Below are 23,982 nucleotides of genomic sequence, written 5' to 3' on the forward strand. Positions count from 1 at the left end.
GAGTAAAGAGAACCTGGAACCGCAGTTGCCGACTCAGATTCTGATTACCGGCGTCGCCGCCCCGCACTCCGGCGCTTCCAAGGGACTGCCATCCCTCATCATCCACCCCGGGGCTCACTCCACCTGTGGGGAGCGACACCATCCCGGCTGCCATAACACCTGCCCCGGCGAGGAATTCTGCAGCGGCGGCTACTCCCTGGCCTCATACCACAGGTGGCGTCACGACAAACTTTCCCCAATCACCCCGCTTTCCCTTTACTTTACTGCACGCCTCAGGGCAACGGAACTGGGCAAGGCCACCTGTGACATGGCCAGACCCGACCTTCAACAGTCCAGCAACAAGTAGGTTAACTACCTGCCCCGTGGGGCGCTGCATGTTCGCTGCGTCCAAAGAGCTGTGTTGTACAGTAGAAGCACAGTGGATGGGATTTCTAGAAATCCCATGTCCACTGTGCTTGTACATCCTGCGGCAAAAACTGACCTGCAGTGTGGCTTCCCGAGCCTCTGCATGTAAATTCTTTGCTGCGCAGAGGCAAGCATTTTCCTCAGAGAGAACACAGCAAGAGACCGAAACTGCCCGAGCCCGGGTCGTGGGCACGAGCAACTACAGTCTCCTGTGGTCTACTATGGAGGAGACTTGCGGCCCCGCAGGTCAGGACCCGTCACATCCAGGACGCAGTGGGTCCTGAACTTGTGCACATACTAAAGTGTAACTAAAGTTTTTTTTTAATACAGATGTATAATTTGCATGAATATTGTAATAGAGTTAATCAGTATATTTTGCTGCTTTAGTGCATAAAACAGATGCTGAACTATGCTGCAACAATCGCTTAGGTCTTAGGGCGGCTTTGCACGTTGCAACATCGCACATGCGATGTTGCTGGGGTCAAATCGAAAGTGACGCACTTCCGGCGTCACTTTCGAGATCGTAGTGTGTAAATGCTAGATGATACGATTAACGAGCGCAAAAGCGTCGTTATCGTATCATGGGTGCAGGCTCCGACTTTTTCATAATTATGCTGCAGCGACAGGTACGATGTTGTTCCTCGTTCCTGCGGCTGCACACATCGCTGTGTATGAAGCCGCAGGAGCGAGGAACATCAGCTTACCTGCCGCCGGCGGCTATACGGAAGGAATGAGGTGGGCAGGATGTTTACATCCTGCTCATCTCCGCCCCTCCGCCGCCATTGGCCGCCTGCCGTGTGACGTCGCTATGACGCCGCACGACCCGCCCCCTTAGGAAGGAGGCGGGTCGCCGGCCAGAGCGACGGTCGCAGGGCAGGTGAGTGCATGTGAAGCTGGCGTAGCGATAGTTTTCGCTACGCCACCTATCACAAGATATCGTACCTGCGACGGGGGCGGGGACTATCGCGTGCGACATCGCAGCATCGGCTTGCGATGTCGCAACGTGCAAAGCCCGCCTTAGATCTACTTAGTGTGCTCATTTTCCTACATACCAGCCATAGTGGGAGGAGAGCAGGAGAGGAGTCTGCACAGTGCCCTCTATGTGTCTGTTGCATCATTCCTACAGTGAAAGAGCATATTCAATTCCTGCTCTTCTCACTGCTATATAGGAGACTGAGCACACACTGTGAAGACTCTTATACTGTATGGAGGGCTGAGTCGAGGCCACTATAATGTGATGGGAAATGGAGCAAAACCATGTACAGTATGTTTTCTGGGTTTTCGGCAGTTAAGCACATCATGCACTGTATGGTGCTGTACAAATCTGGCCTTTAGCTTGGACCTTTTTGCATCAGTAGAGGGTTTAAATTATCACTATTTTGCTCCATCGTTTGTTGAACTTTTTTATTGTTTTTGGTTACAATGACATTATGATTGCTTATTGTGTTATGGACGTACTAAGCAATTATGTCATATTATAAATAGGCCCGGTACGAATGCGGTGAAATGAACATCTGTCTATGCATAGTGGTGCTGACAGGAGCAGTGGACATGTGTCACACTGTTTGTGCTTTGCAACATATCTCATGTATGTCATCCCTCTGCATTTGTGTATTGTATGTGCTGTGTCATTTGACCTCTTTCACCCCTGTGCTCTGTCTCTTTCTTGTTGTGTGCTGTATATTGGTATCTGGTGTTGTATTTCTTGAGCTGTGTTCACTATGTGGTGACTCCCCTGTGTGCTGTGTGTGTGTTTACACTATATAGTCTCTTGTAAGCTGTTGTGACTATAATTGGAGGTGGTACATTGTTTTGTGCAGTTTGATGTGTGTGTGATTGTTCGTTCCCAAAGTGGACCAAAAAACACAAAGAAATTGAAAGGATACAATTTATTCACATGTGAAAAATATGCCCACGCAGGCGCAGTACCGCCGCGTGGGAAGAGCGGTGACGTCACAGCTACTTGCAAACGCGCAGTGACGTGTGTGGAGACAAGGGGCTCAGTGGGTGCTCTCGTCCACTAAAACCAGCCGCCTTTAGAAAGACAGCGTGGCTCAGGGCTCATCCCAACTGAATGCCGGCCTCCTTAACCGTGGGCGTAACACTACTCAGACAACACAGGGTGAGGGAACCACAATAATTAGACTTTATTGGATCCCCAAACAATTAACGGCCCATAACACATAACCAGCAAAACACACAAATGTAACAGGCAACAGAGTCTCACCCTTCCGCTGGCTCACCAGGGATTTAGAATGTCCATGCCTCAGAGCTTCTAGGTCCACTTACTCCAATCCAGCAGCACCCCGCTTTTGGCGGGCACCCACCGAGATAGGAATAATGCCAGATTTAGGAATCTGGCTGAGGTCTGCAAAGTCTGTAACAGGTGACTGAACTGTCCCAACCTGAGTGTCCTCCTTAGGTAGTCCTGGTATGATGATACAATCCTTGCAGCCGGAGTCGAAATCCCTAGGCTGTGGATATGGTCTCCAAAGGGAACCGGAGTCCCTATATTGAAGCCATAAGATATCCTGATCCTCTAGTCAGCTCCAAAGAGCTTAGACTGGATCCATCAGCATCCATCAACAACCTGGTGGCTTAACCCCTTCAGCCCCCGGGCACTTTCCGTTTTTGCGTTTTTGTTTTTTGCTCCCCTTCTTCCGAGAGGCGTAACTTTTTTATTTTTCCATCAATCTTGCCATATGAGGGCTTGTTTTTTGCGGGACGAGTTGTAATTTTAAATGAAACCATAAGTTTTACCATATAGTGTACTGGAAAACGGCAAAAAAAATGTATAGGTTTACTTGTATCTAAAGGGTTAAAAAAAATTCACAAGCTTGTCCAAAAAACGTGGCGCACGTTTTGCGCCATTTTCCAAAACCCGTAGCGTTCTCATTTTTTAGGATCTGAGGCTCAGTGATGGCTTATTTTTTGCGTCTCGACCTGACGTTTTTAACGGTACCATTTTTGCGCAGATGCTACATTTTGATCGCCTGTTATTGCATTTTGCGCAAAATTTGCGGCGACCAAAAAACATAATTTTGGCGTTTGGAATTTTTTTGCCGCTACGCCGTTTACTGATCAGATTCATTGATTTTATATTTTGATAGATCGGGCATTTCTGAACGTGGCGATACCAAATATGTGTGTATTTTTTATTTTTTTAACCCTTTAATTTTCAATGGGGTGAAAGGGGGGTGATTTGAACTTTTAGGTTTTTTTAATTTTTTAAAACTTTTCTTTTTACTTTTTTTTTTATTTTACTAGTCCCCCTAGGGGGCTATAGCGATCAGCAATCCGATCGCTTTGCACTATCTGCAGATCTCAGCTACAGAGCTGAGAACTGCAGATTTGCTGCTTCACTTTCAATGCCGGCTGTATTCCGGCGTCATCACATGACCCTGTGCTACCATGGCAACCGCCGAAAGTCACGTGATCATGTCACGTAACTTCCGGTGGGGGCGGGGGAAGTGACTGTCATGGCGGCGCCCATATACATATCGCTGCCAAGATTTTGGCAGCGAAATGTAAGGGGTTAATGGCCGCGGGTGGAAGCGATTCCACCCGCGGCTAGCAGGCACACATGTCAGCTGTTGATAACAGCTGATATGTGCGCGGATCGCCGCCGCCTGCCGGCGGCAGGGGGCGGGGCTTGCCGGCACACGATCCATGACGTACCCAGTACGTCATGGGTGGTTAAGGGGTTAAAGAAGTCCCTTTTATAGCCACAGCCTTCCACTTAGATACACTGCGTCCTCATCAATTGGTTGGACAAGATCGCCTCTCCCATTGGATGAATCTCAAGCTGCATGGACAATGTTCATCCACATGATGTCTACAGAAAGACTGAGGGTATACATGTAGTCTGGGAGTCACCGACTAGACAATGGCTTCTAAGGTAATTACATTAGCAATACACAACTACAATACAATGATAACTGGAAAAGTCTGGAGAAACAATACGTCTGGCTTTCAGTGGCCAACACAATTACATGAGCCCAAAAGAGTCTTGTAAAAACAATGAGGGACTTAACAATCTATCATCCTGTCTGGCTGAATGTTAAGAAACTTTAACCCATGAGAGTCCATGTCGTCACAACGTGTATGTCACTTGCACAGGCGCAGTTCGAACTGCGCCTGCGCAACGGACAGTGCCGCGGTGCATGCTGGAATAGGGTTACAGAAACTGTCAATTATGTATGTAGATGTACGGGGTCCGCTCATTAACCCTGTGTGTGCTGTGTGGGGTCCACTTATTAAACCTGTGTGTACTGTGTGCTGAGGGGTGTCTGGTCATTAATTCTGTGCGTGCAGTGTGGGGGGGGGGTGTCAGTTCATTAACCCTTTGTGTGGGATCCGCTCATAAACCATTTGTGTGTGGTGAGGAGTCCACTCTATTAACCCTGTGTGTACTGTGTGGTGAGGGGCCCACTCATTAACCCTGTGCATGCTGCAGGGGGTGTTTCACTCATTAACCCTATGTGTGCTGCGAGTGGGGGGGTTGTCCACTCATTAACTCTGTGTGTGCTGCATGGGTCTGCTTATTAACCCTGTGTTTGCTGCTGGGGGAGTCCACTCATTAACCCTGTGTATGTTGGGGGGGTCTGCTCATTAACCCCATGTGTGTGTGGGGTCCTGATTTGTAAACCAGTTTGCTGCAGGAGGCGCGGTTGGTACTGCGCCTGCGTGGGAAGAGTGGTGATGTCACCGCTACTTGCGCATGCGCAGTTCGTGCACACACATCAGAACACAAACTCACACATCAGAATGCACACTCACACAAAATCGCACATACCGATACAATCGCGCTCACATATGTGGCGCCCTGGAGTAGCCAGGTAGCCACAGACAAAACACACACACACCCCCACCCCCAGACAGTTACATTAGTCAGACACAAAATCCTTGTTGCCTCCCTCCAGGGGCTGATGTCCACAACAGGTGGGGTGGAGCCAGGCGGTTGGCCCCACCCACTGATGAGTTCACAGTCCTGGAGGCAGGAACAGTAGTCAGTTGGAGTTTGGAGGTTGAAGTGAGAGGAGTAAAGTGGAGAGACTGCTGGTGTCAGGGTCAGAGCCCAGGCACTGACAGCAAGGTTGGCAGACAGTGGGGCCGTCTGCAGGAGTGGTCGATCAACGCGGAACCGTAGGACCGGGGTCGGGCGGTGGCCCGCCAGTACCGAACCGGGGAGCGAAGTGAAGCTAGCACACACAGGCAGGGCCATCGGACCCTGACTAGGCTTGGAGCCGCCGTTAACAGTCAAATCCGAGAGTGACCAGAGCCCTAAGGGTCCCCTAACTACCCAAGTCCAGTAAGAAGGCAACCATCCGCACCGTGAGGGTATACAGCCACCGCGACAGGCTAGAGATCCAAGGGCCAGCGCCTGCGGGCAAAACGGGCTCCTCCGGCACCTATACGCCGGGGAGCGGACTATCGTTGGGAAGCCATCAGAGTCAACACAGTACACAAAGGTGCAGGGAAAGACAGCCACCATCACCTGTCCGGGGAGAGACACTGCAGCCGGCTGCGGGACCCGTCCATCCAGCCGTTTGGTTTACCGGAGACTTTGTGCATCTGTTGCTGAGTGAGTACACCAGTGCCATCCGGCACCGCGCCGCGCTGTCCCTGCAGCCCTGCACCTCACCAACCCTGCCTCCCCGTCACACCACCGGGCCCCGGGACCACCAACCCCAACCCACGAAGGGGGAAAACAACATCCCATCTGCTCCCTACCATCGCTCCCGGGATCCCCGTCACCAGCAGCGGTGGTGCCCATCTTCACCACAACCCGTGGGTGGCGTCACGGACTAAATCCCCAAACAAACCACCCCCTTTTCACTCATGGGCGAGGAGCGCCGCTCGAGTCCCCAGATCCGGACCACCGCTCGAGCCACCAAGCAGCAGCAGCAGCGCCGGACTCGAGCGTTAGCGAGCGCAGCGCCCCGCCGCCCGCGACACATACACTCACCACATCTAGTGATACCACGTGCTTGATCATCCCGCTGGTCCTGGAAGCTCAACGCACAGCGTCACAAGTCCTTATGCTGCCGAGAAGCAAGCGATATCGCTGGATGTGGTGAGTGTGTGGATCCGATCTGTGGTGTGATATTGTGTGTGTGTGTGTGACGCCCTGGACTAGTCAGGTCGTCCCAGGTAGTCCCATGCACACACACCCCCTCCCTAAAAAGGTGACAGCAGCCAAACTTCAAAACCTTGTCACCACCCTCCGGTTTTGATGTCCACACCAGGGGGCGGAACCAGGCAGTTCGCCCCACCCACTGAGGAGTTCACAGGCCTGGAGGTGGGAAAAAGCAGTAGTTGAGAGTAGATGATTAGTGTTGACAGTGGAGGACAGAAGTCAAGTTCAAGGGCAGACCTGTGACCAGGCCTGCCATAGTCTACCAGGTGTCTGGGTTGGAGCCCAGTCACCTCTGGCAAGGAGGCAGACGGTGGTGGCCGCCTGCAGGAGCTGGGTTTATAGCCGGTGGAACCGTAGGGACCGGGGTCGGGCGGTGGCCCGCCGGTACCAAACCGGGGAGCCGATTGGAAACCATAGCACCAGGAGGGGTACTCAAACCCAGTACGAAGCCCAGAAACTACCGGGCCGAGTCAAATCAACTGATTGAGGACTGGACTTTAGGACCTTTCCCACACAAGACCCGACTGAAGACAACAGCCCAACCATTAGGGTAAAGCCATCGCCAAGGCATAGAGACCCAAGGGGCCAGCGTCTGCAGGCAAACAGGGCTCTCCTGACACCCAGCAAGCCGGGGAGCGGACTACCGTTGCTTAAGCATAGGAGTCATACCATTTACATTAAGGAGGTGCAGGAGAAAGGTGGAAACCACCAACCTGTTAAGGGAGAAGCTGCAGCCGGCTGCAGGCCCCGTTCATCATCCCATTTGGTTTACCAGAGACTCCATTGTGTTGTGTCATAGTGAGTACACCAGTGCCTTCGGGCCGCGCACCGCGCCGCACCGCACCAGCACCCAGCACACACCCGCTCCCCCGCCTCAGCACCTCCCTCGAGCCCCCGGGACCATCACACCCCTACCCACGGAGGGGTCAACACCAAGCTGCGCAACACCATCCCCGGGAGGCCTAGTCAACGGCAGCGGTGGTGTCCATCCATTCATCACAACCCGTGGGTGGCGTCACAAACTTACACCCTTTTCAAACAACCGCGACCCCGGCCGTGGAACTCCCCACCAAAGTCCCTGCATGTAGCGCCAACCTCCTTGCAGAGCGACGTGACCCCTGGGTCCATGAGGAGCTCGAGCCACCCACCGTACGAGCAAGGATCCGAGCGGCTTGCTAGCCGGCCGAGCCCGCGGGGCGGTACATGTGTGCTCTCGTGTGTGTGTGTGTATGAGATGTACTACAGTATATGGCTACTACTGCACGTGTGTGGGAAGAGCGGTGACGTCACCGCTTCTTTCCGCAGTGCATGCCAGAATAGATGGACAACTGGCAATAATGTATGTAGATTCCTTCATGCAAAACATGGGCAAGACAAGTATGTATTATTTATTAGGCATATGTTATGTTACTCACCAACTGTTAGAGAGCAAACCCATACCAACACCCACAGAAAAAGTAAAATTGTAAATTTATAATACGATCATAATTATGGGTATGGGGGTATATGGGATCAATGGGACTATTCATTCGGGAATTAATATACAAAACCAAAAAAGAAAAAACAAACCAGAGGTCACAAATAACAATATCTTTATTGGTATTCAAATAAAAGGAAATATTAAATATTAAATATTTTTAAAAAACGCAACCATTGGCTGGAAGGTAAAAGGGCGTCACAATGTGGTAACCTGCAAACCCCAGTATACAAAAGAAAGGGGATTTTTGTATATATGTGCAAAAAGAGGGGGTAGTACAAAAATTAACAGCAAAGGGAATAAAGTGTCACGTGCTGAAATAGAGTAGCCTTAAATTAAGCCACAGAATGTACACCTAGACCTAATTCTTGCCTTAATATGCAACAATAGTGAAACCACAAGGGGTGGGCGTCACACACAAGGATTAGTGCTCCAACTTCCTTCTGGTAAATCTTCTCATTTACTTCTACTTACTTTGTGCCTATTATTGGCTCTATATGATTCCATATGACTATTTAGCATTTGGCTATCATTCATACTATGAAGCAGTTTCCTCTTACAATTTTTTACCTGCAACCCCTTATGGCTAGTATATATTCTATTATAGCCACATATTTGGTGTAGGCTACACATATATTTGGGTAAATACCAGTAAATCTGTGGTTTCACCATTGTTGCGTATTAAGGCAACAATTAGGTGTACATTCTGTGGCTTAATTTTTAGCACGTGACACTTTATTCCCTTTGCTGTTAATAGTTTTTGTACTACCCCCTCTTTTTGCACATATATACAAAAATCCCCTTTCTTTTGTATACTGTGGTTTGCACGTTACCATATTGTGACGCCCTGTTTCCTACCAGCCAATGGTTGTGTTTTTAAAAAATATTTAATATTTAATATTTCCTTTTATTTGAATACCAATAAAGATATTGTTATTTGTGACTTCTTGTTCCGTTTTTCTTTTTTTGTTTTATATGTTATGTTACTGTATACTGTTTGTGTGGATGCAGGCTGCAAAGTTGGGCTATTTCTGGGTCAAAATGAGGGCACTCTCTAAATCAACCCTACCCTGTGTCCCCTGGGCAGCATCAGTTGGAAAGAGGAACTAAAAAAAGAAGAAAAGAAAAGGGGAAGAGTCGCATTGGTCAAATGGTGAACTACAGAGTAGTCTAGCAGAATAAATGAATTTATCTCCTCAGAAGGTGCAGTAGGAAGACTTGAAGTTTCTCAAGGCCAGACATGTTTGGCAAGAGAAGCCTACGCTGAATAAACAGCTTGCAGCATTAAGATGTATCAGACTTGAGTGAAAGTCATGGCATGATGGTGGCAATGGTATTCAGAGAGCATGTACTAAGTGGTGGGCAGGAGGTCATAAGCAAGACAGTGAAACTGTCACCGACTTCATGGGGCAAAGTACAATTCATGTAAAACAAAAGAAAAAGCTGGCACAGCTTCACACGTTAATTAGTAACAGGTTATACTATTTTCAGAGTTTTTCTTAGACACTGTGGTACTCAACTTTGTAAGCTTTATTCGTAATGTAGTCTCATAATCAGAAATAGAAACAAGACAAGAGCTGTTATACATGTAATCACGTATCTGTGCCCAGAAGAAGCATGCCTACCGGCGAAACAGCTCTTGACTTGTTTCTATGTTTCATCTTGCGACCAGATATGATAAATAAAAGATAATATTGGCTTTGGAAGTAGTTTAATTTCCTTTTTACGTTTTGAGGGAATATATTGTACCATTACTGTTGTTAAAGGGGACATAATCGCAATACACCGATTCTATATAAAGGTGGTGTCCAAGGACAGCAACACAGCAAAGTGAGCTCTCTGAAAGGAGCAGTACTATGACAGTGAGGTAGTACATGTGAGTTGATTTTGTTTGCCACCTACTGTTCGCTACCTCAGTCTCTGTGGTTGTTATAGGAGAATGCTTCACCCTCCATGCTTGTTGCTTCTTGGGGAAGCATTTTAACCACCACGTGTGCCATGTCCCATAGCTTGGGAATCCTATAGTATTGTATAGTATTGTATTGTATGGTCATTGTATTTTTCCAGTTAGGCTGCTTTCACATCAGCGTTTTTTTGCCGGTCGGCAAAAAAACGCAAAATGCATATGACCGGATCCTTTTCAAATGCGTTGTCATTTCAATGCATTTGCAATGGAATCACAGCAATATGTGGTCACTTGCGGTTGCGTGCGGCACACACTGGATCCGGTGAGATGCAGTATTTTATCTTTTTTCAAAAACACTGCTTGTAGCGTTATTGACCTCGGACAATATACTGCATCTCACCGGATCCTTCATATTGCGGTGGTAGCTGCAATGCTTTTCAATGAGCCGGATCCTGCTCTACCGGAAGTCACCACATTCTGATAGGCAGGATCCTGTTTTCAGTAATGAGCATGCCCAAAAAGTAGTTCCTACCCTGTGCTTTCTAGTTGAGCTTCATCAGTTGAAGAAAGAAGACAGATGAAAGCACATGAGGATCATGGAGGGGTGATAGGGAGTAATAAAGATGGAGTCTCTAAGTGTGTCTGTGTATTTATTTCTAATAAAATATTTTTTCTCTGTGTGATGTCTATTTTTAACCCTTTATTGGAGATTCTTAATGGCTGGGTCAAACTTGGCCTGACATTAAGAATCTTGGGCTTTATATCAGCTGGTAAAACAAAGCTGGCATTAACCCCTTATTACCCAGCATGCCACCCGGCACTAGGGCTGCTGGAGGAGTTTGATACAGCGCCAGAAGATGGCGCTTCTATGAACGCCACTTTCTGGGGTGGCTGCGGACTGCAATTCGCAGCAGGGGGGAGGGAGGGAGGGGGGCAGAAAGCTTGGGCTACCCTGCCCTGCAGATTCCAATCCCCAGCTGCCTAGTTGTACCTGGCTGGACACAAAAATTGGGCAAAGCCCACGTCTTTTTTTTTTTTTTTTTTTAATTATTTCATGAAATTCATGAAATAATTACAAAAAGGGCTTCTCTATATTTTTGGTTCCCAGCCAGGTACAAATAGGCAGCTGGGGTTGGGGACAGCCGGTTCCTGCCTGCTGTATGTGGCTAGCATACAAAAAATATGGCGCAGCCCATGTCATTTTTTTATTTAGTTTTTGGCCAAAAGAAAAAAATAGGCTTCCCTGGATTTTCCATTGCTAATAAAGGTAACACCAAGCAGTGGGGGTTGCCAGTAGCTGCTTGGGTTACTCTTAGCAATAGAAAATGCAGCGGGAACCCACGCATTTTTTTTTATTCCTAACCCTAGGGTTAGGGGTTTGTGTTTGGGTGTTTTTTTTTTTTGTTTTTTTTTTAATGAATTAAAAAAAAAAATAGACATGGGCTTTGCCCATTGAGCATTTTACTGCTCACTCATCCCTACTCCTGACCACACAGCCAGCAGAACAAGTAATCAGATTAGCTGACTCCAGTGTCGGCCGATTACTTGTTCTGTGTCTCTCTGCATCCATCGCAGCGTGTGCGGGCTGTGAGGTCAGCTGAGTTCGGCTGGCACTGGAGTCAGCTGATCTGAACTAAGCTGACCTCACAACCCGCACACTCTGAGATGGATGCAGCGGGACACAGATCAAGTAATAGTCCGACACTGGAGTCTGCTGATCTGAACTCAGCTGAACTCCTGACCACACAGCCTGCACATGGTCACACGTGATCAGCAGCAGACAGTGACTGCTGTTAACCTGTATCTATCGCAGCGTGTGTGGGCTGTGAGATCAAGAGTCAGCTTACTCCAGTGCTGACCGATAAATTCTGTGTCCCGCTGCAGTAGGATCCGGTAAAATAACATCTGCGGTTGCATGCGTTGCACATGCAATCCACAGGATCCGGTCATATGCGTTTTGCATTTTTTTGCCGATCGGCAAAAAACGCTGATGTGAAATCAGTCTTACAATGCTATGCAATAGGTTTGCCTTTTAGAAGTTTGTCCTCCCTCTCTCCCTATATCTCTGATGTAAGCTCGGATGTCAATAACCCCTCCCTTCTTATTGCCAGATAGTGTATGTCAGCCATGTTATGAGTCTCAAGTCTTTGCATTTCTGGTTCAGAATGTTTTTTTTCCTACTATAATTGTGCATTACAAGAATTCAGCTGAAAATAAACCATGTCTTCTGGAATCTTCATACATGTACATCTGCAGTCAAGTCAAGCTATCTGCTGAAATCTCTTTGTGTGAGTGCTGGTACATACAGACATCCAAAGGAATGGTGTCTCAAGCACACTACACTCACAGTGTATAATTAATAACGTTAGTTGCCTCTTATTGAGTAAACAGTTTAGTTATCCATATGTTTGACTGTATGTTTGTATATGTTGCTTGTTTTCGCTAGTAAATCCTGGTAAAATCTGATTTTCCTACACATTCATAGGCTTGTCCATTATTGACTTTAGCTAAACAGTAATGTACATGCATATTCAGGTAAATTAATGTGCTGGTAACATCGGTCATGTATGGAAATTGGTCTTCATACCATATGAATAAAGAAAAATAATTACTCATGAACATATATGTAACTACCAATATGTTGGTAGTCACAGTATATCACAAAAAGGAGTACACCCCTCACATATTTCTAAATATATCTTTTCATGGGACAACACTGGTGAAACTTTGATACAATGTACAGTAGTCAGTGTACAGCTTGTATAACAGGGTAAATTTAGCTCACACTGTGTATAAGGAGATTATTTGGGGGCTCATACTGTATATAGCTGTTCATACTGTGTATAAGGATGTTATGTGGAGGCTCATACAGAATATACAGGGGCTATGTGGGGGCTCATACTGTGTATAAAGAGGCTACGTGATGGCTCTTACTGTACATAAGATGACTGTAGGGGCTCATACTTTTTTAATTTTATTGGTTTCAAAATCTGGTGTTTAGGTTGAGCACCGTATTTATGATTCCTTGAGCAACATTTCTGACATATAGGAATTCAGAGTTGCAAAACAACTAAATGACTCATTTACATGTTCACAGGGGCGGGTGAGAATGGTTCTTTGCTCTTCTTGGGGACACCAAACTTACTGCGTCTTCCCCTATATACTCTGCAGTGGAATGTACAGTATTATTGTTATGTCAAGTTATAGGGCGTCAAAAAAGTATTGCACTGTAGCATGACAAATCCTAGTATTGTATGAAAAGTGGTGGAACAAGAAGAACTCGCTCTGCTTGGAAGAACTTCAGCATATTTTCAGTTTTCCTAAATCAATTCTGCAAAGTATCTGTGGCATTGTGCAGGAAACGTAATCTGGTACCTGAAGTTTTCTGTGTGTAAAAATGCTGTACTACAAGGGTAATGATATCGGTGGATGAGAGATTATAATTGGGAACTGGGATTATACTGTAAGAAGAAGATAAATAATATGGAGTGGTAGGGAAAATTCTGGAGTAAAAGTTTATTCTGTGGGTGAAACGATACTGATCAGGAGAAAAATAACACCGAGGGAGACAGATGATACAGGGAAAATAATATTATGCGTGATATGAAACCTTGGGGGTGAGAATAACTGGGATAGGATCTATCGGCCAGACATACTGTAGATCTCCCTGAGATTCTGCCTCCAGAGCTTCTTGTAAAGGCAACCCTTCAGGTAAGAAAACACTATAAACCTGCAGATATGGGGTTAATAGCATTTTGAAGCTGCCTGGCACCGCCACAGAGAGATATGATTGGGGAAGGAAATTAACATGCTATGATTCTAATGTTATTCACCCTGGGCTTTCAGTCATAGTGCGTGGCTGCAGTAACCACGCCTCCTGGCACTGACTGACAGCCAGCTCTAACGTTCAATCAGTGCCAGAGCAGCGGACATAGTGACACGTCACTATGCACTGAGCTGTGATTGAAGCCATACCACCACCAACCCTATGACCAAAAACCTGAGGCTGCCAGGAGAAATAAAGTTAATTTCTTCCCTGCAGCAGTGCTCTCATTGTGGGTACTGGGCAGTTTTCAGAATTGTATTAACCCGCAAATTGACCCCAGCAGGTTAATAGCATGTTTTACCTGACAGGTTCCCTGTAAATAAAAGGAGGCATTACCACTGTGAGACATGTAATAACTGACAGTCTGCACTGATCTCACTGCAGACTTTTGTGTGATTATAACTATCACAGTATAGCAGAGCTGAGCTGTCGGAACACGGATAAGGTATAATTTTATTCACTTTTCTATGACTTCCAAGCCCATATAGATGGCTTGCAAGGGCTGATCCTACTGACAGATACACTTTAACGGAACTTTCAGACAGTTGAACATAATAGGGGATAATTTAATGATAGAACGCTTTCTGAATGGTATGGAAGTGCTCAAATAGATAGGTGATAACTTTCAATTCTTTAACATTTTATTATAATTTATTGGCACAGCTAAAAAGAACACGTTGACTGTGAGGTGGACATACTTTTTAATGATTTTTTTCCTTCTATGGTGGTTGTGTATATAGGAGGACCACCTAAGTGATTATTTACAGGGCGCCATATAACTAAGGGACAGCCATGCAGTCTGCACTTCAGGTGACCAGGAATCTGTCACCAGATTTTTGCTATGCAATCTGAAGGAAGCCAGTATGCTGTAAGGGTTTACATATAGATTGCTGCCATGCATCTCTTATCACAAAGTGTGTTTTTTGTTTACCTGTAATATTAGTTTAAGCTTCAGTAGCTTTATCATTAGTGGACTGAGGAGCGAGTGAGCTCAAGTCCAACTCCACCCCCCTGTGATGAGCAGTTTCTCTGTACAGAAATGTACATAGCAAGCCTGGTGTAAACTCTGCTAAAACTAAAATCTTTGAATAATAATAATAATAATAATAATAATCTTTATTTCTATAGCGCCAACATATTCCGTAGCGCTTTACAATTCAGGAGGATCATATACAAACAAGTAACAGTTATAGAAATACAATATTTAGAGGGGAAAAAAATACAACCCTGCTCGTGAGAGCTTACAATCTACAATGAGATGGGGGGAGAGGCAAGGTTCAAGTGCTTATTTACAATGACAATCCAACCATCTCACGGAAATGGGGCTGGATAATGGTTTCCTGGACCAGTGGGCCCGAGCCTTGAGATGCCTTTGGGTGCCATGGAGTTTGATGTGGAATGTGTCAGAACCATTACACACAGTAATCTAAGTGAGACACTGTTGGATTCAGGATCTCTTTCCCTACATCATGCTGCTCTCATATGAAGTAGCAAAAACTTGCTAACAGATTTCCTTTAACTTGGATGTTAACAGATATAGCATATTTTATTAAAGCCTGCATTTGTAGTACCATATAGTGCCCAAATACTACAGATATACATTGTAGAAATAAGCCTGCTGTAATATTACTGCGATGATGTAATAGTACCATAAGGTTTACTTTATTAATACTGCCTAAGGCCAGCCCTGCTAGCAACTACTGATATTGTTATCACAGGCACCATATAGTGTAGTCAACAATAGAGGAAGTGACTGACAGCTGGGAAAGAGAACAAGGATGGAGGGCTGGGTACTAAATAGCACAGTAGTTATGGTCAGAGGCAGACATACAAATGGTGCAATATACAGTGCCTACTAGTAGTCTTCAACCCCCTGCAGATTTAGCAGGTTTACACATTCGGAATTAACTTGGCATTGTGACATTTGGACTGTAGATCAGCCTGGAAGTGTGAAATGCACTGCAGCAAAAAGGAATGTTATTTCTATTTTTATTTTTTTTTAAATTGTGAAAAGTTTATTCAGAGAGTCATTTATTATTCAACCCCTCAAACCACAAGAATTCTGTTTGGGTCCCCTAAAGTATTAAGAAGTATTTCAGGCACAAAGAACAATGAGCTTCACATGTTTGGATTAATTATCTCTTTTTCCAGCCTTTTCTAACTAATTAAGACCCTCCCCAAACTTGTGAACATCACTCATACATCGTCAACATGGGAAAGACAAAGGAGCATTCCAAGGTCATCAGAGACAAGATTGTGGAGGGTCACAAGGCTCGCAAGGGGTACAAAACCCTTTCCAAGGAGTTGGGCCTACCTGTCTCCACTGTTGGGAGCATCATCCGGAAGTGGAAGGCTTATGGAACTACTGTTAGCCTTCCACGGCCTGGACAGCCTTTGAAAGTTTCCTCCCGTGCAGAGGCCAGGCTTATCCGAAGAGTCAAGGCTAACCCAAGGACAACAAGGAAGGAGCTCCGGGAAGATCTCATGGCAGTGGGGACATTGGTTTCAGTCAATACCATAAGTAACGTACTCCACCACAATGGTCTCCGTTCCAGACGAGCCCGTAAGGTACCTTTACTTTCAAAGCGTCATGTCAAGGCTCGTCTACAGTTTGCTCATGATCACTTGGAGGACTCTGAGACAGACTGGTTCAAGGTTCTCTGGTCTGATGAGACCAAGATCGAGATCTTTGGTGCCAACCACACACGTGACTTTTGGAGACTGGATGGCACTGCATACGACCCCAAGAATACCATCCCTACAGTCAAGCATGGTGGTGGCAGCATCATGCTGTGGGGCTGTTTCTCAGCCAAGGGGCCTGGCCATCTGGTCCGCATCCATGGGAAGATGGATAGCACGGCCTACCTGGAGATTTTGGCCAAGAACCTCCGCTCCTCCATCAAGGATCTTAATATGGGTCGTCATTTCATCTTCCAACAAGACAATGACCCAAAGCACACAGCCAAGAAAACCAAGGCCTGGTTCAAGAGGGAAAAAATCAAGGTATTGCAGTGGCCTAGTCAGTCTCCTGACCTTAACCCAATTGAAAACTTGTGGAAGGAGCTGAAGATTAAAGTCCACATGAGACACCCAAAGAACCTAGATAACTTGGAGAAGATCTGCATGGAGGAGTGGGCCAAGATAACTCCAGAGACCTGTGCCGGCCTGATCAGGTCTTATAAAGACGATTATTAGCTGTAATTGCAAACAAGGGTTATTCCACAAAATATTAAACCTAGGGGTTGAATAATAATTTACCCACACTTTTATGTTGAAAATTTATTAAAATTTAACTGAGCAACATAACTTGTTGGTTTGTAAAATGTATGCATCTGTTAATAAATCCTGCTCTTGTTTGAAGTTTGCAGGCTCTAACTTATTTGCATCTTATCAAACCTGCTAAATCTGCACGGGGTTGAAGACTACTTGTAGGCACTGTATGTAGCTGAGCAGGGGTCCAAGATGAAAGGGAGCCTACTTCTACCTCCAAAGCAACACGTACCCTCTTTAGAAGACACATAGAGGAGTAATTTTTGATAAATTAATGGGCTGCAAAGGGGCCATATATTGTTCTTGCACAAAGACCCACATTTGTTTGTGTTTGCCTCTAGTGGGGGCAAAGAAAATAGACATATTGCCCACTTTCCCCCTTGAAGACACCAGTGTTATTGTTATTATATGTAATGTATAATGTAAATTGTGAAATACTTGAGAATTGTTTTGTGTCAGAAAATAGGGCAAGAAAAAGTTAATGTTTGAGACTAGCCCATAGTGGAAGGGGCTGGACTGAAGGGACAGAGACAATTTCCTGTTGCAAGGACAGATAGGGCCCACCTTGCAGTGGTGACGGACCTATGGTCTGGCTAGTGAGCAGAACCACATGTCATGGGTGTCCCAAGTGTGAGTGGAGACCGATGAGGTGAATAGTGTGATTGGAGAAAGAGGATTGACTGAAGAGGCCGCGTTATTGAGTGGAGACTGTTCCTGGGACAAGACGCCTAGTAGTATGACTCCGAGTTTATAACTCTTAATGTAACGGGTTAGGACGTAACAGAAACATGAGTCAAAGTAAGTGCCTTGGGCAGGAGATCCTTAAGCATCAGGAAGCTTGAAGTTAAGTTCAGAAATATTAGCAAATCAGCTCCTTAAAGAGGAGAATTGGACGCGGAACCGTGGGTGGAGGACATGACTTTCATGGCCTGTCCTGTGGTGCTAAGCTGGGCTGTGGTGAAGCAAGTGAGACTATTGGAGGCAAGAACAAGTGAGGTTGAAGATGTAAAGAGAGTGTGTGTAGAGATATTCTATGTAGAAGAAGAAATGTACTAGAAGTTGTGTATCCGCTCTCTACTGTACATAGCTGTCATGAAATGGCTGTTAAATAAGACATCATCTATTAAGAACTGGTGGTCTCTCTCAATGAACAGGTTAACATCTGGTCCTGTCAAGCTGAAGTCAACGTCATAATGCAGCCTGCAAAGGAGTATCGCTTCCACAGCACAAGTCCACACACCAGCTAGGATCCCTCTATCATGTAGTGTAGTGGGCCGTAAGAGATGACCACATTGCTCACGACTACCGCCCCATGCTACTTTGCAGGTGTAGACATGCCCCAGTAATCTTTAAAGGTAAAGTGTTTTTTTATTTTTGTAGTAATAATAGTGATTATGAAATGAAGTATTTTTTAATACAAACTTAAACTCACTGTTTATTTAGTTTTAATTTAATTCTAGTTTTACTGAAACACTGGGGTCTGCTATCTTGGATTTGCTGTGTGTAACGACAGTTACTTCAAGTACGGCAGTCTCTGTGCATAACAGTCAGTTATCGCTGTCCGACCTTATTCTCTAGCACAGAGGCAGCTTCTGCTGTGAGAAAGACGCGCCCCCTGGGCTGTCCAGATCACAGCAGAGGGTGTACAGATCACCACCATCTTTGTGGAGTTCACAGCGTATGCTACCGTGTTTCCCCGAAAATAAGATCTCCCCCGAAAATAAGACCTAGCAGGAGTTTTCGGGGATGCTTAAATATAAGACATCCCCTGAAAAAAAGACCTAGTCGCGGTTCAATAATGACGTGTCCATGCAGCAGTAAAAAAGTTAAATAACCCTGCAGGACACTTCATTATAGACAGCGGAGACCCCCTAAAGAAAGAAGAGAGAAGATCCCCAGATCATACTCACCAGACGCCAACCAGGAGCAGGGGAGCGCATCAAGGTCCTGCGGCGGAACATACACATCAGATTTCATATACACACACATCAGATCACACACACACACACACACACACACACAAACACACACACACTACAGATCACATCCACACACTCACCACATCCAGCGATATCGCTTGCTTCTTGGCGCTCGTAAGGACCTGAGATGCTGTGCACTGTGCAGTGAGCTATCAGGACCTGTCCTGCATCACATGGCCGGAAGTACGTGGTATCTCCGGATGTTGTGAGTACGTGCGCACGATTGTACCTAAATGTGCGATTTCGTGAGTGTGTGTGAGTGTATGCGATCGGATGCGTGAGTATATGCTGTCTGATGTGTGAGTGTCGGCAAGAGGCAAAGGAGCGTGCAGCATGGCTGCCTGGAGCGCCCACCGGAGATCACAAGGAGGAATGATGTGAAGTCTGATCTGTGTGTGTGTATGCTATCTGATGTGTGAGTGTGTGTGTGTGTGTGTGTGTGTGTAAGCATGCTATCTGATGTGTGAGTGTGTGTGTGTGTGTTTGTGTATGCTATCTGATGTGTGAGTGTGTGTTCTGATGTATGAGTGTCAGTCAGATGCAGGGGAGGACAGCATGCTGCACAGAGATCACAGTGAGGATGATATGGAATCTGATGTGTGTGTGTGTGTGTGTGTGTGTATGCATGCTCTATGATGTGTGAGTGTGTGATCTGATGTATGTGTGTCGGTCAGACGCAGGGGAGGCGTGCAGCACAATTGCTGAGAGATCATAGGAGGATCTGGGAGACACACAGACGCCCGGGACTGGTAAGTATGACGATCCTGGGAAGGGAGGGGGGGTGTGTCTGCTTTTTGTGGGGGGTAAACTTACCCCCAACCATGTCTCCTTGAGAATAAGACACCCCCTGAAAATAAGACCTAGCGCTTTTTTTGGGGCAAAAAAATATATAAGACAGCGTCTTATTTTCAGGGAAACCGGGTATGTGCTGAACTTTCCCCCTGTCACCCGCCGGGATGCGTGAGTATCGGCGCCCCCTAGTGTTTAAGAGTGGAAAATATCAAACGTTTTAATTTTTTTTTATATTGTGCTCAATTAAAAACAAGTAATAATATTAAAACAAAACATTAAAACAATAATACTTTACATTTTTTCAGTTATTGATTTCTTTTTTTTTGGATGACACCTTCCCTTAAAGCTACAGTATTCTCTTGAAACAATCTTACTAGGATTGTGTCACCAAGCAGGGGCATAGCTGAGAAAGCAGCAAGTGGTATGTGTGCCCTGCCCTGTGTGCCAAGGAGGGCGCCCACAATTGTCTGTGCCTTGGCCTGGATATGTAGGCATGGGGAAATTAATTGAGCTTTTAGCCTAAAGGCCCCGTTACACACTACGATTTATCTGACGATCTCTTAAACGATGTGACACACCCAGATCGTTGTTACGATTTGCCAAATTGCACATAGGTCGTTTATTTTGCGGTCAAACGTAAGGATCTCACAAACGGCGCAACAGCGATCAGCGATATATTGTTTGACCAAGGTGGTCGTGTGGATGTGGTTCGTCGTTTGCAGGGTGTCAAACGTATCAATATGTCTGCTGCAATCCAAACGACGAACAATATTTTGAAACTGAACGACGTGTCAACGATCCACGATTTTCAACCTATTTGCGATCGTTCGGAGTCGCACGTAGGTGTCACACGCAACGATGTCACTAACGATGCCGGATGTGCATCACGGAATCCGTGACCCCGACGACATATGTCGCGGGTGGAGGAGGGGACGCCGCGCTCTCCCTCTGCTCGGGTCCGGCGGGCACTGCGGCCTGCTGCTGCCGCTGCTCGGTGGCTCGAGCGATGGGCCGGATCCCGGGGACTCGAGCGGCGCTCCTCGCCCGTGAGTGAAAGGGGGTTTTTGGGTGTGGGGATTGTTTATTGTCCGTGATGCCACCCACAGTTGTGGTGATTTGTTGGCACCACCGCTGCTCTGTATGGGGATCCCGGGAAGGATGGTATGGAGCAGCCAGTTGTTGTGTTGCCCCTCCGTGGGTAGGGGTTGGTGATCCCGGGGCCCAGTGATGAGTTGGGAGATGCAGGGCTGGTTGGGCGCAGGGACGCGGGGGCAGCACTGTGCCTTGCGGCACTGTGGTACTCACTCAGCCTGAGATGATGACACAGTTCTCGGTAAAACACACGGCTGGAAAGACGGTTCCCACGGACGGCTGCACTTGCTTTCCCCATTAGGTGACGGTGACGGTCCCTCTGTCTTGCACCTAAGTTGACAATGGTTGCGATGCGTTCCCACTGGTAACCCGCTCCCCGGCTTGGATATGGGCCGGAGGAGCCCTACTTTGCCCGCAGGCGCTGGCCCTGAGAAACTGGTGCCCTGGCGGTGGCGGTGTCTCTCCTCAATGGTTGGACTGTTGCCTTCAATCGGGACTTGGTTGTTTGGAGACAGACGTCCCCTTCACTGACGGATTTGGCAAATTTATGGCGACTCCTAGCCTTGCCGGGGTCCGAGAGGCCCCTGCCCTGGTGCTGACTGTTCTTCGTATACTGCTCCAGACCGCCGGGTCACTACCTGTCCGCGGTCCTTCCAGCAACCTCCGAGCAGTCCCCCCCCAGACTGTCACCGCCGTTTGCTGACCTTGCTGACACTGTCCGGGCACACAGCCGGACCAACTTCAGGCTTTCTTACTGACACCTTTACTCTTTTCTTCTGCTCCTCTACTACTTCACTTCCACTTCACTTAGCTCCTCACTCAAGCTCCCCCTGAGCTAATCTCTGTTCTTTCCACTTTTCCCTCCAAACTCTAACTCTGTTCTCCCCGCCTCCAGGGCTGTGAACTCCTCGGTGGGCGGAGCCAACCGCCTGGCCCACCCCCTGGTGTGAACACCAGCCCCTGGAGGAAGGCAACAAGGATTTTGGTAGCCTTGGTGTTCCTAACTGGGGTGTAGGGTGTGGTGGTGTTGTGACCTGTGACCCCTGGCTTGCCCAGGGCGTCACACATATCGTCAGATAAATCGTAGCGTGTAACGCCGTCTTTAGTGATGGTAAGCCTAACCATGGCTGTACTACTAAGTGTCTAAACTAGTGGTGTCTCCTAGAGTTCAATATTTGAAGCTTTAGTTTGGCATCTTAGTGACCCCTCTGGTTTACAGACGTAAATAAAACTCACCTGTCCACTAGATGGCGCTCTGCTGGGAAGAACTTTACAGCCACATGTGTCCTCCAATCAGAATGTAAGGCGCTGTGTACAGTCCCATATGCTCCCTTGTTGATAAACGCAAGTTCAACAAGCTTCTGATATGGTATATCCTGTAAGTTGCTGCTGATACTTGTAGACCCTGTGTATGAATTCTCCGCCAAGTAATGTGCAGGACAGGAGGATCCATGCTCCTGACTGCTGCTGGTGCTGGTGCTGCTGCCGCTACTCATCATCCTGTAAATTACTAGTCTTATTTATGCCGACAACCATCCAGTCTGTCATAGACCTGCAGCTCTCATACAAATAGTCTCTTCTTCCTGGAAGAACTTGGTTCCCTCCTTCTCCAGCCCTCACGTAACAATGCATTCATTTGCTAGGTGAAAGTGAAAGAAAATCAGCAGTTCCTGTTGTGCAATTGTCAAATACTGAACAAACGACTCGTCATGAGATAATTTCTTAAATCAGCATATACACCATATTCTTCCACGCCGGTGCATGACGGCTGGAGGGACTACCAGGTATTCCCCTGTCACTGTCTACAATGTATTCATCATCTCTAGGTTAATAAATCTATGAGAAATTCCCAGATTGTGACAGAAGTCTAAATCAGAAAATGTGAATATGCGCTTCAATGATCATGGCGAATTTTCCATCTCCATTCTACAGTATCTGTGTTTCTGTCTATCGAAAAGAGAAGCAGTGCTCCAAAACAGATTATTGTAACATCCGACCATGGGAAGGCAGGCATTTCAGCTCAGTGTTGCATTTTTAAGCAACAAATGGTGTCATGCTGTCATAGAAATAGTTACATCCATTAATCAAATTAAGGGAATGAGTGACAAATAACGAAGCGCAAATGTAGCACCCAGGGGGCAGCAGGTAGTCAGGCATGGGTCTCGTACCTGCTTTACCCGTCACCGGGATGGTGTGGTGGTCTGGGATGTGGCGGTGGCATTCCCGGATTTGTGCGCCGAGGTGTACACCAATAAGAAGGGAGGATGATGGGGGTTGTAATAGGATGATTGTCATAACGCCACCTGTGGTACGCGGCCAGAGATTAACCGCCGCTGCTGTCGCTGTCCTCCGGGGCGGATGGTAATAGCAGCCAAAGATGGTATCGCTCCCCACAGGTGGAGCGGGTCCCGGGAAGGATGATGAGGGGAGTAGTGATGGCGAAGGCCTTTGGTGCCGAGGCGCGGGGCGGTGATAAGAGTCCGATGCTGCTGTTCCAAGTGTCTTTTACTCACTCTTTGTGCCGCTCGCCCGGGTGGTACTGGTCACTCGCTGTGATGGGCTCCGTCGAACCCGGATTCCTTCGGAGGTCAGTCCAGTGTTGTGCTTCATGGGTCCCTTCCTCCTAGAGCCTTGCGTGTTGGATCCCCGTGGCTTAAAGCTACTTGTGGACCCCAGTTCGTCTCGAGTAGTACTCTTGTCCTTATTTGCAGGTGCCGCAGCTCTGCATTGGGGCCTGGTTGTGTCCAAGGCCTCAGATCCTATCTAGCACTGTGCTTTCGGGCTCTGTGTGGCCAGGGAAGCTTGCAACCTCCCCGTCCCAGATTCTGGAAAACCAACTTGAAGAATGATATTCCCTAGGGTCCTACACCCTGTGTGGCGCCAGTTCAGAGGGAGCAATGAAGCTCTCCCCTCGGCAACCGCATGAAATCCTGTGTCCCACCAGAGCACCGGTAAGACACGTCTGCTCCTTTCCTCTCCTGCTGGAGAACTCACTAACTGTTGTGTTGGCTCCTCATCCCCTCTGGTGGCAGCTCCTCCCCAGGTCCCTGTCACTAGTGGGTGGTGCCCCCATGTTTGAAGGCAACCTTAAGACCC

At 47.1% G+C, this 23,982-nt stretch overlaps 1 protein-coding gene across 1 annotated transcript in view; it reads right to left on the reverse strand.

Annotated features, from left to right (window-relative positions):
• The window catches only part of RIPK2 (receptor interacting serine/threonine kinase 2), an 84,448-nt gene extending 61,936 nt beyond the window's left edge, over nucleotides 1-22,512 (reverse strand). Inside the window, exon 1 of the mRNA XM_075316271.1 lies at nucleotides 22,123-22,512. Coding sequence (XP_075172386.1) covers nucleotides 22,123-22,385 — 263 coding nt within the window. The 5' untranslated portion in view covers nucleotides 22,386-22,512. The remainder of the gene's footprint in view (nucleotides 1-22,122) is intronic.
• Nucleotides 22,513-23,982: the final 1,470 nt, after the last annotated feature.

This window comes from Anomaloglossus baeobatrachus, chromosome 6 (genome assembly GCF_048569485.1).
Source record: "Anomaloglossus baeobatrachus isolate aAnoBae1 chromosome 6, aAnoBae1.hap1, whole genome shotgun sequence".
Taxonomy (NCBI): domain Eukaryota; kingdom Metazoa; phylum Chordata; class Amphibia; order Anura; family Aromobatidae; genus Anomaloglossus; species Anomaloglossus baeobatrachus.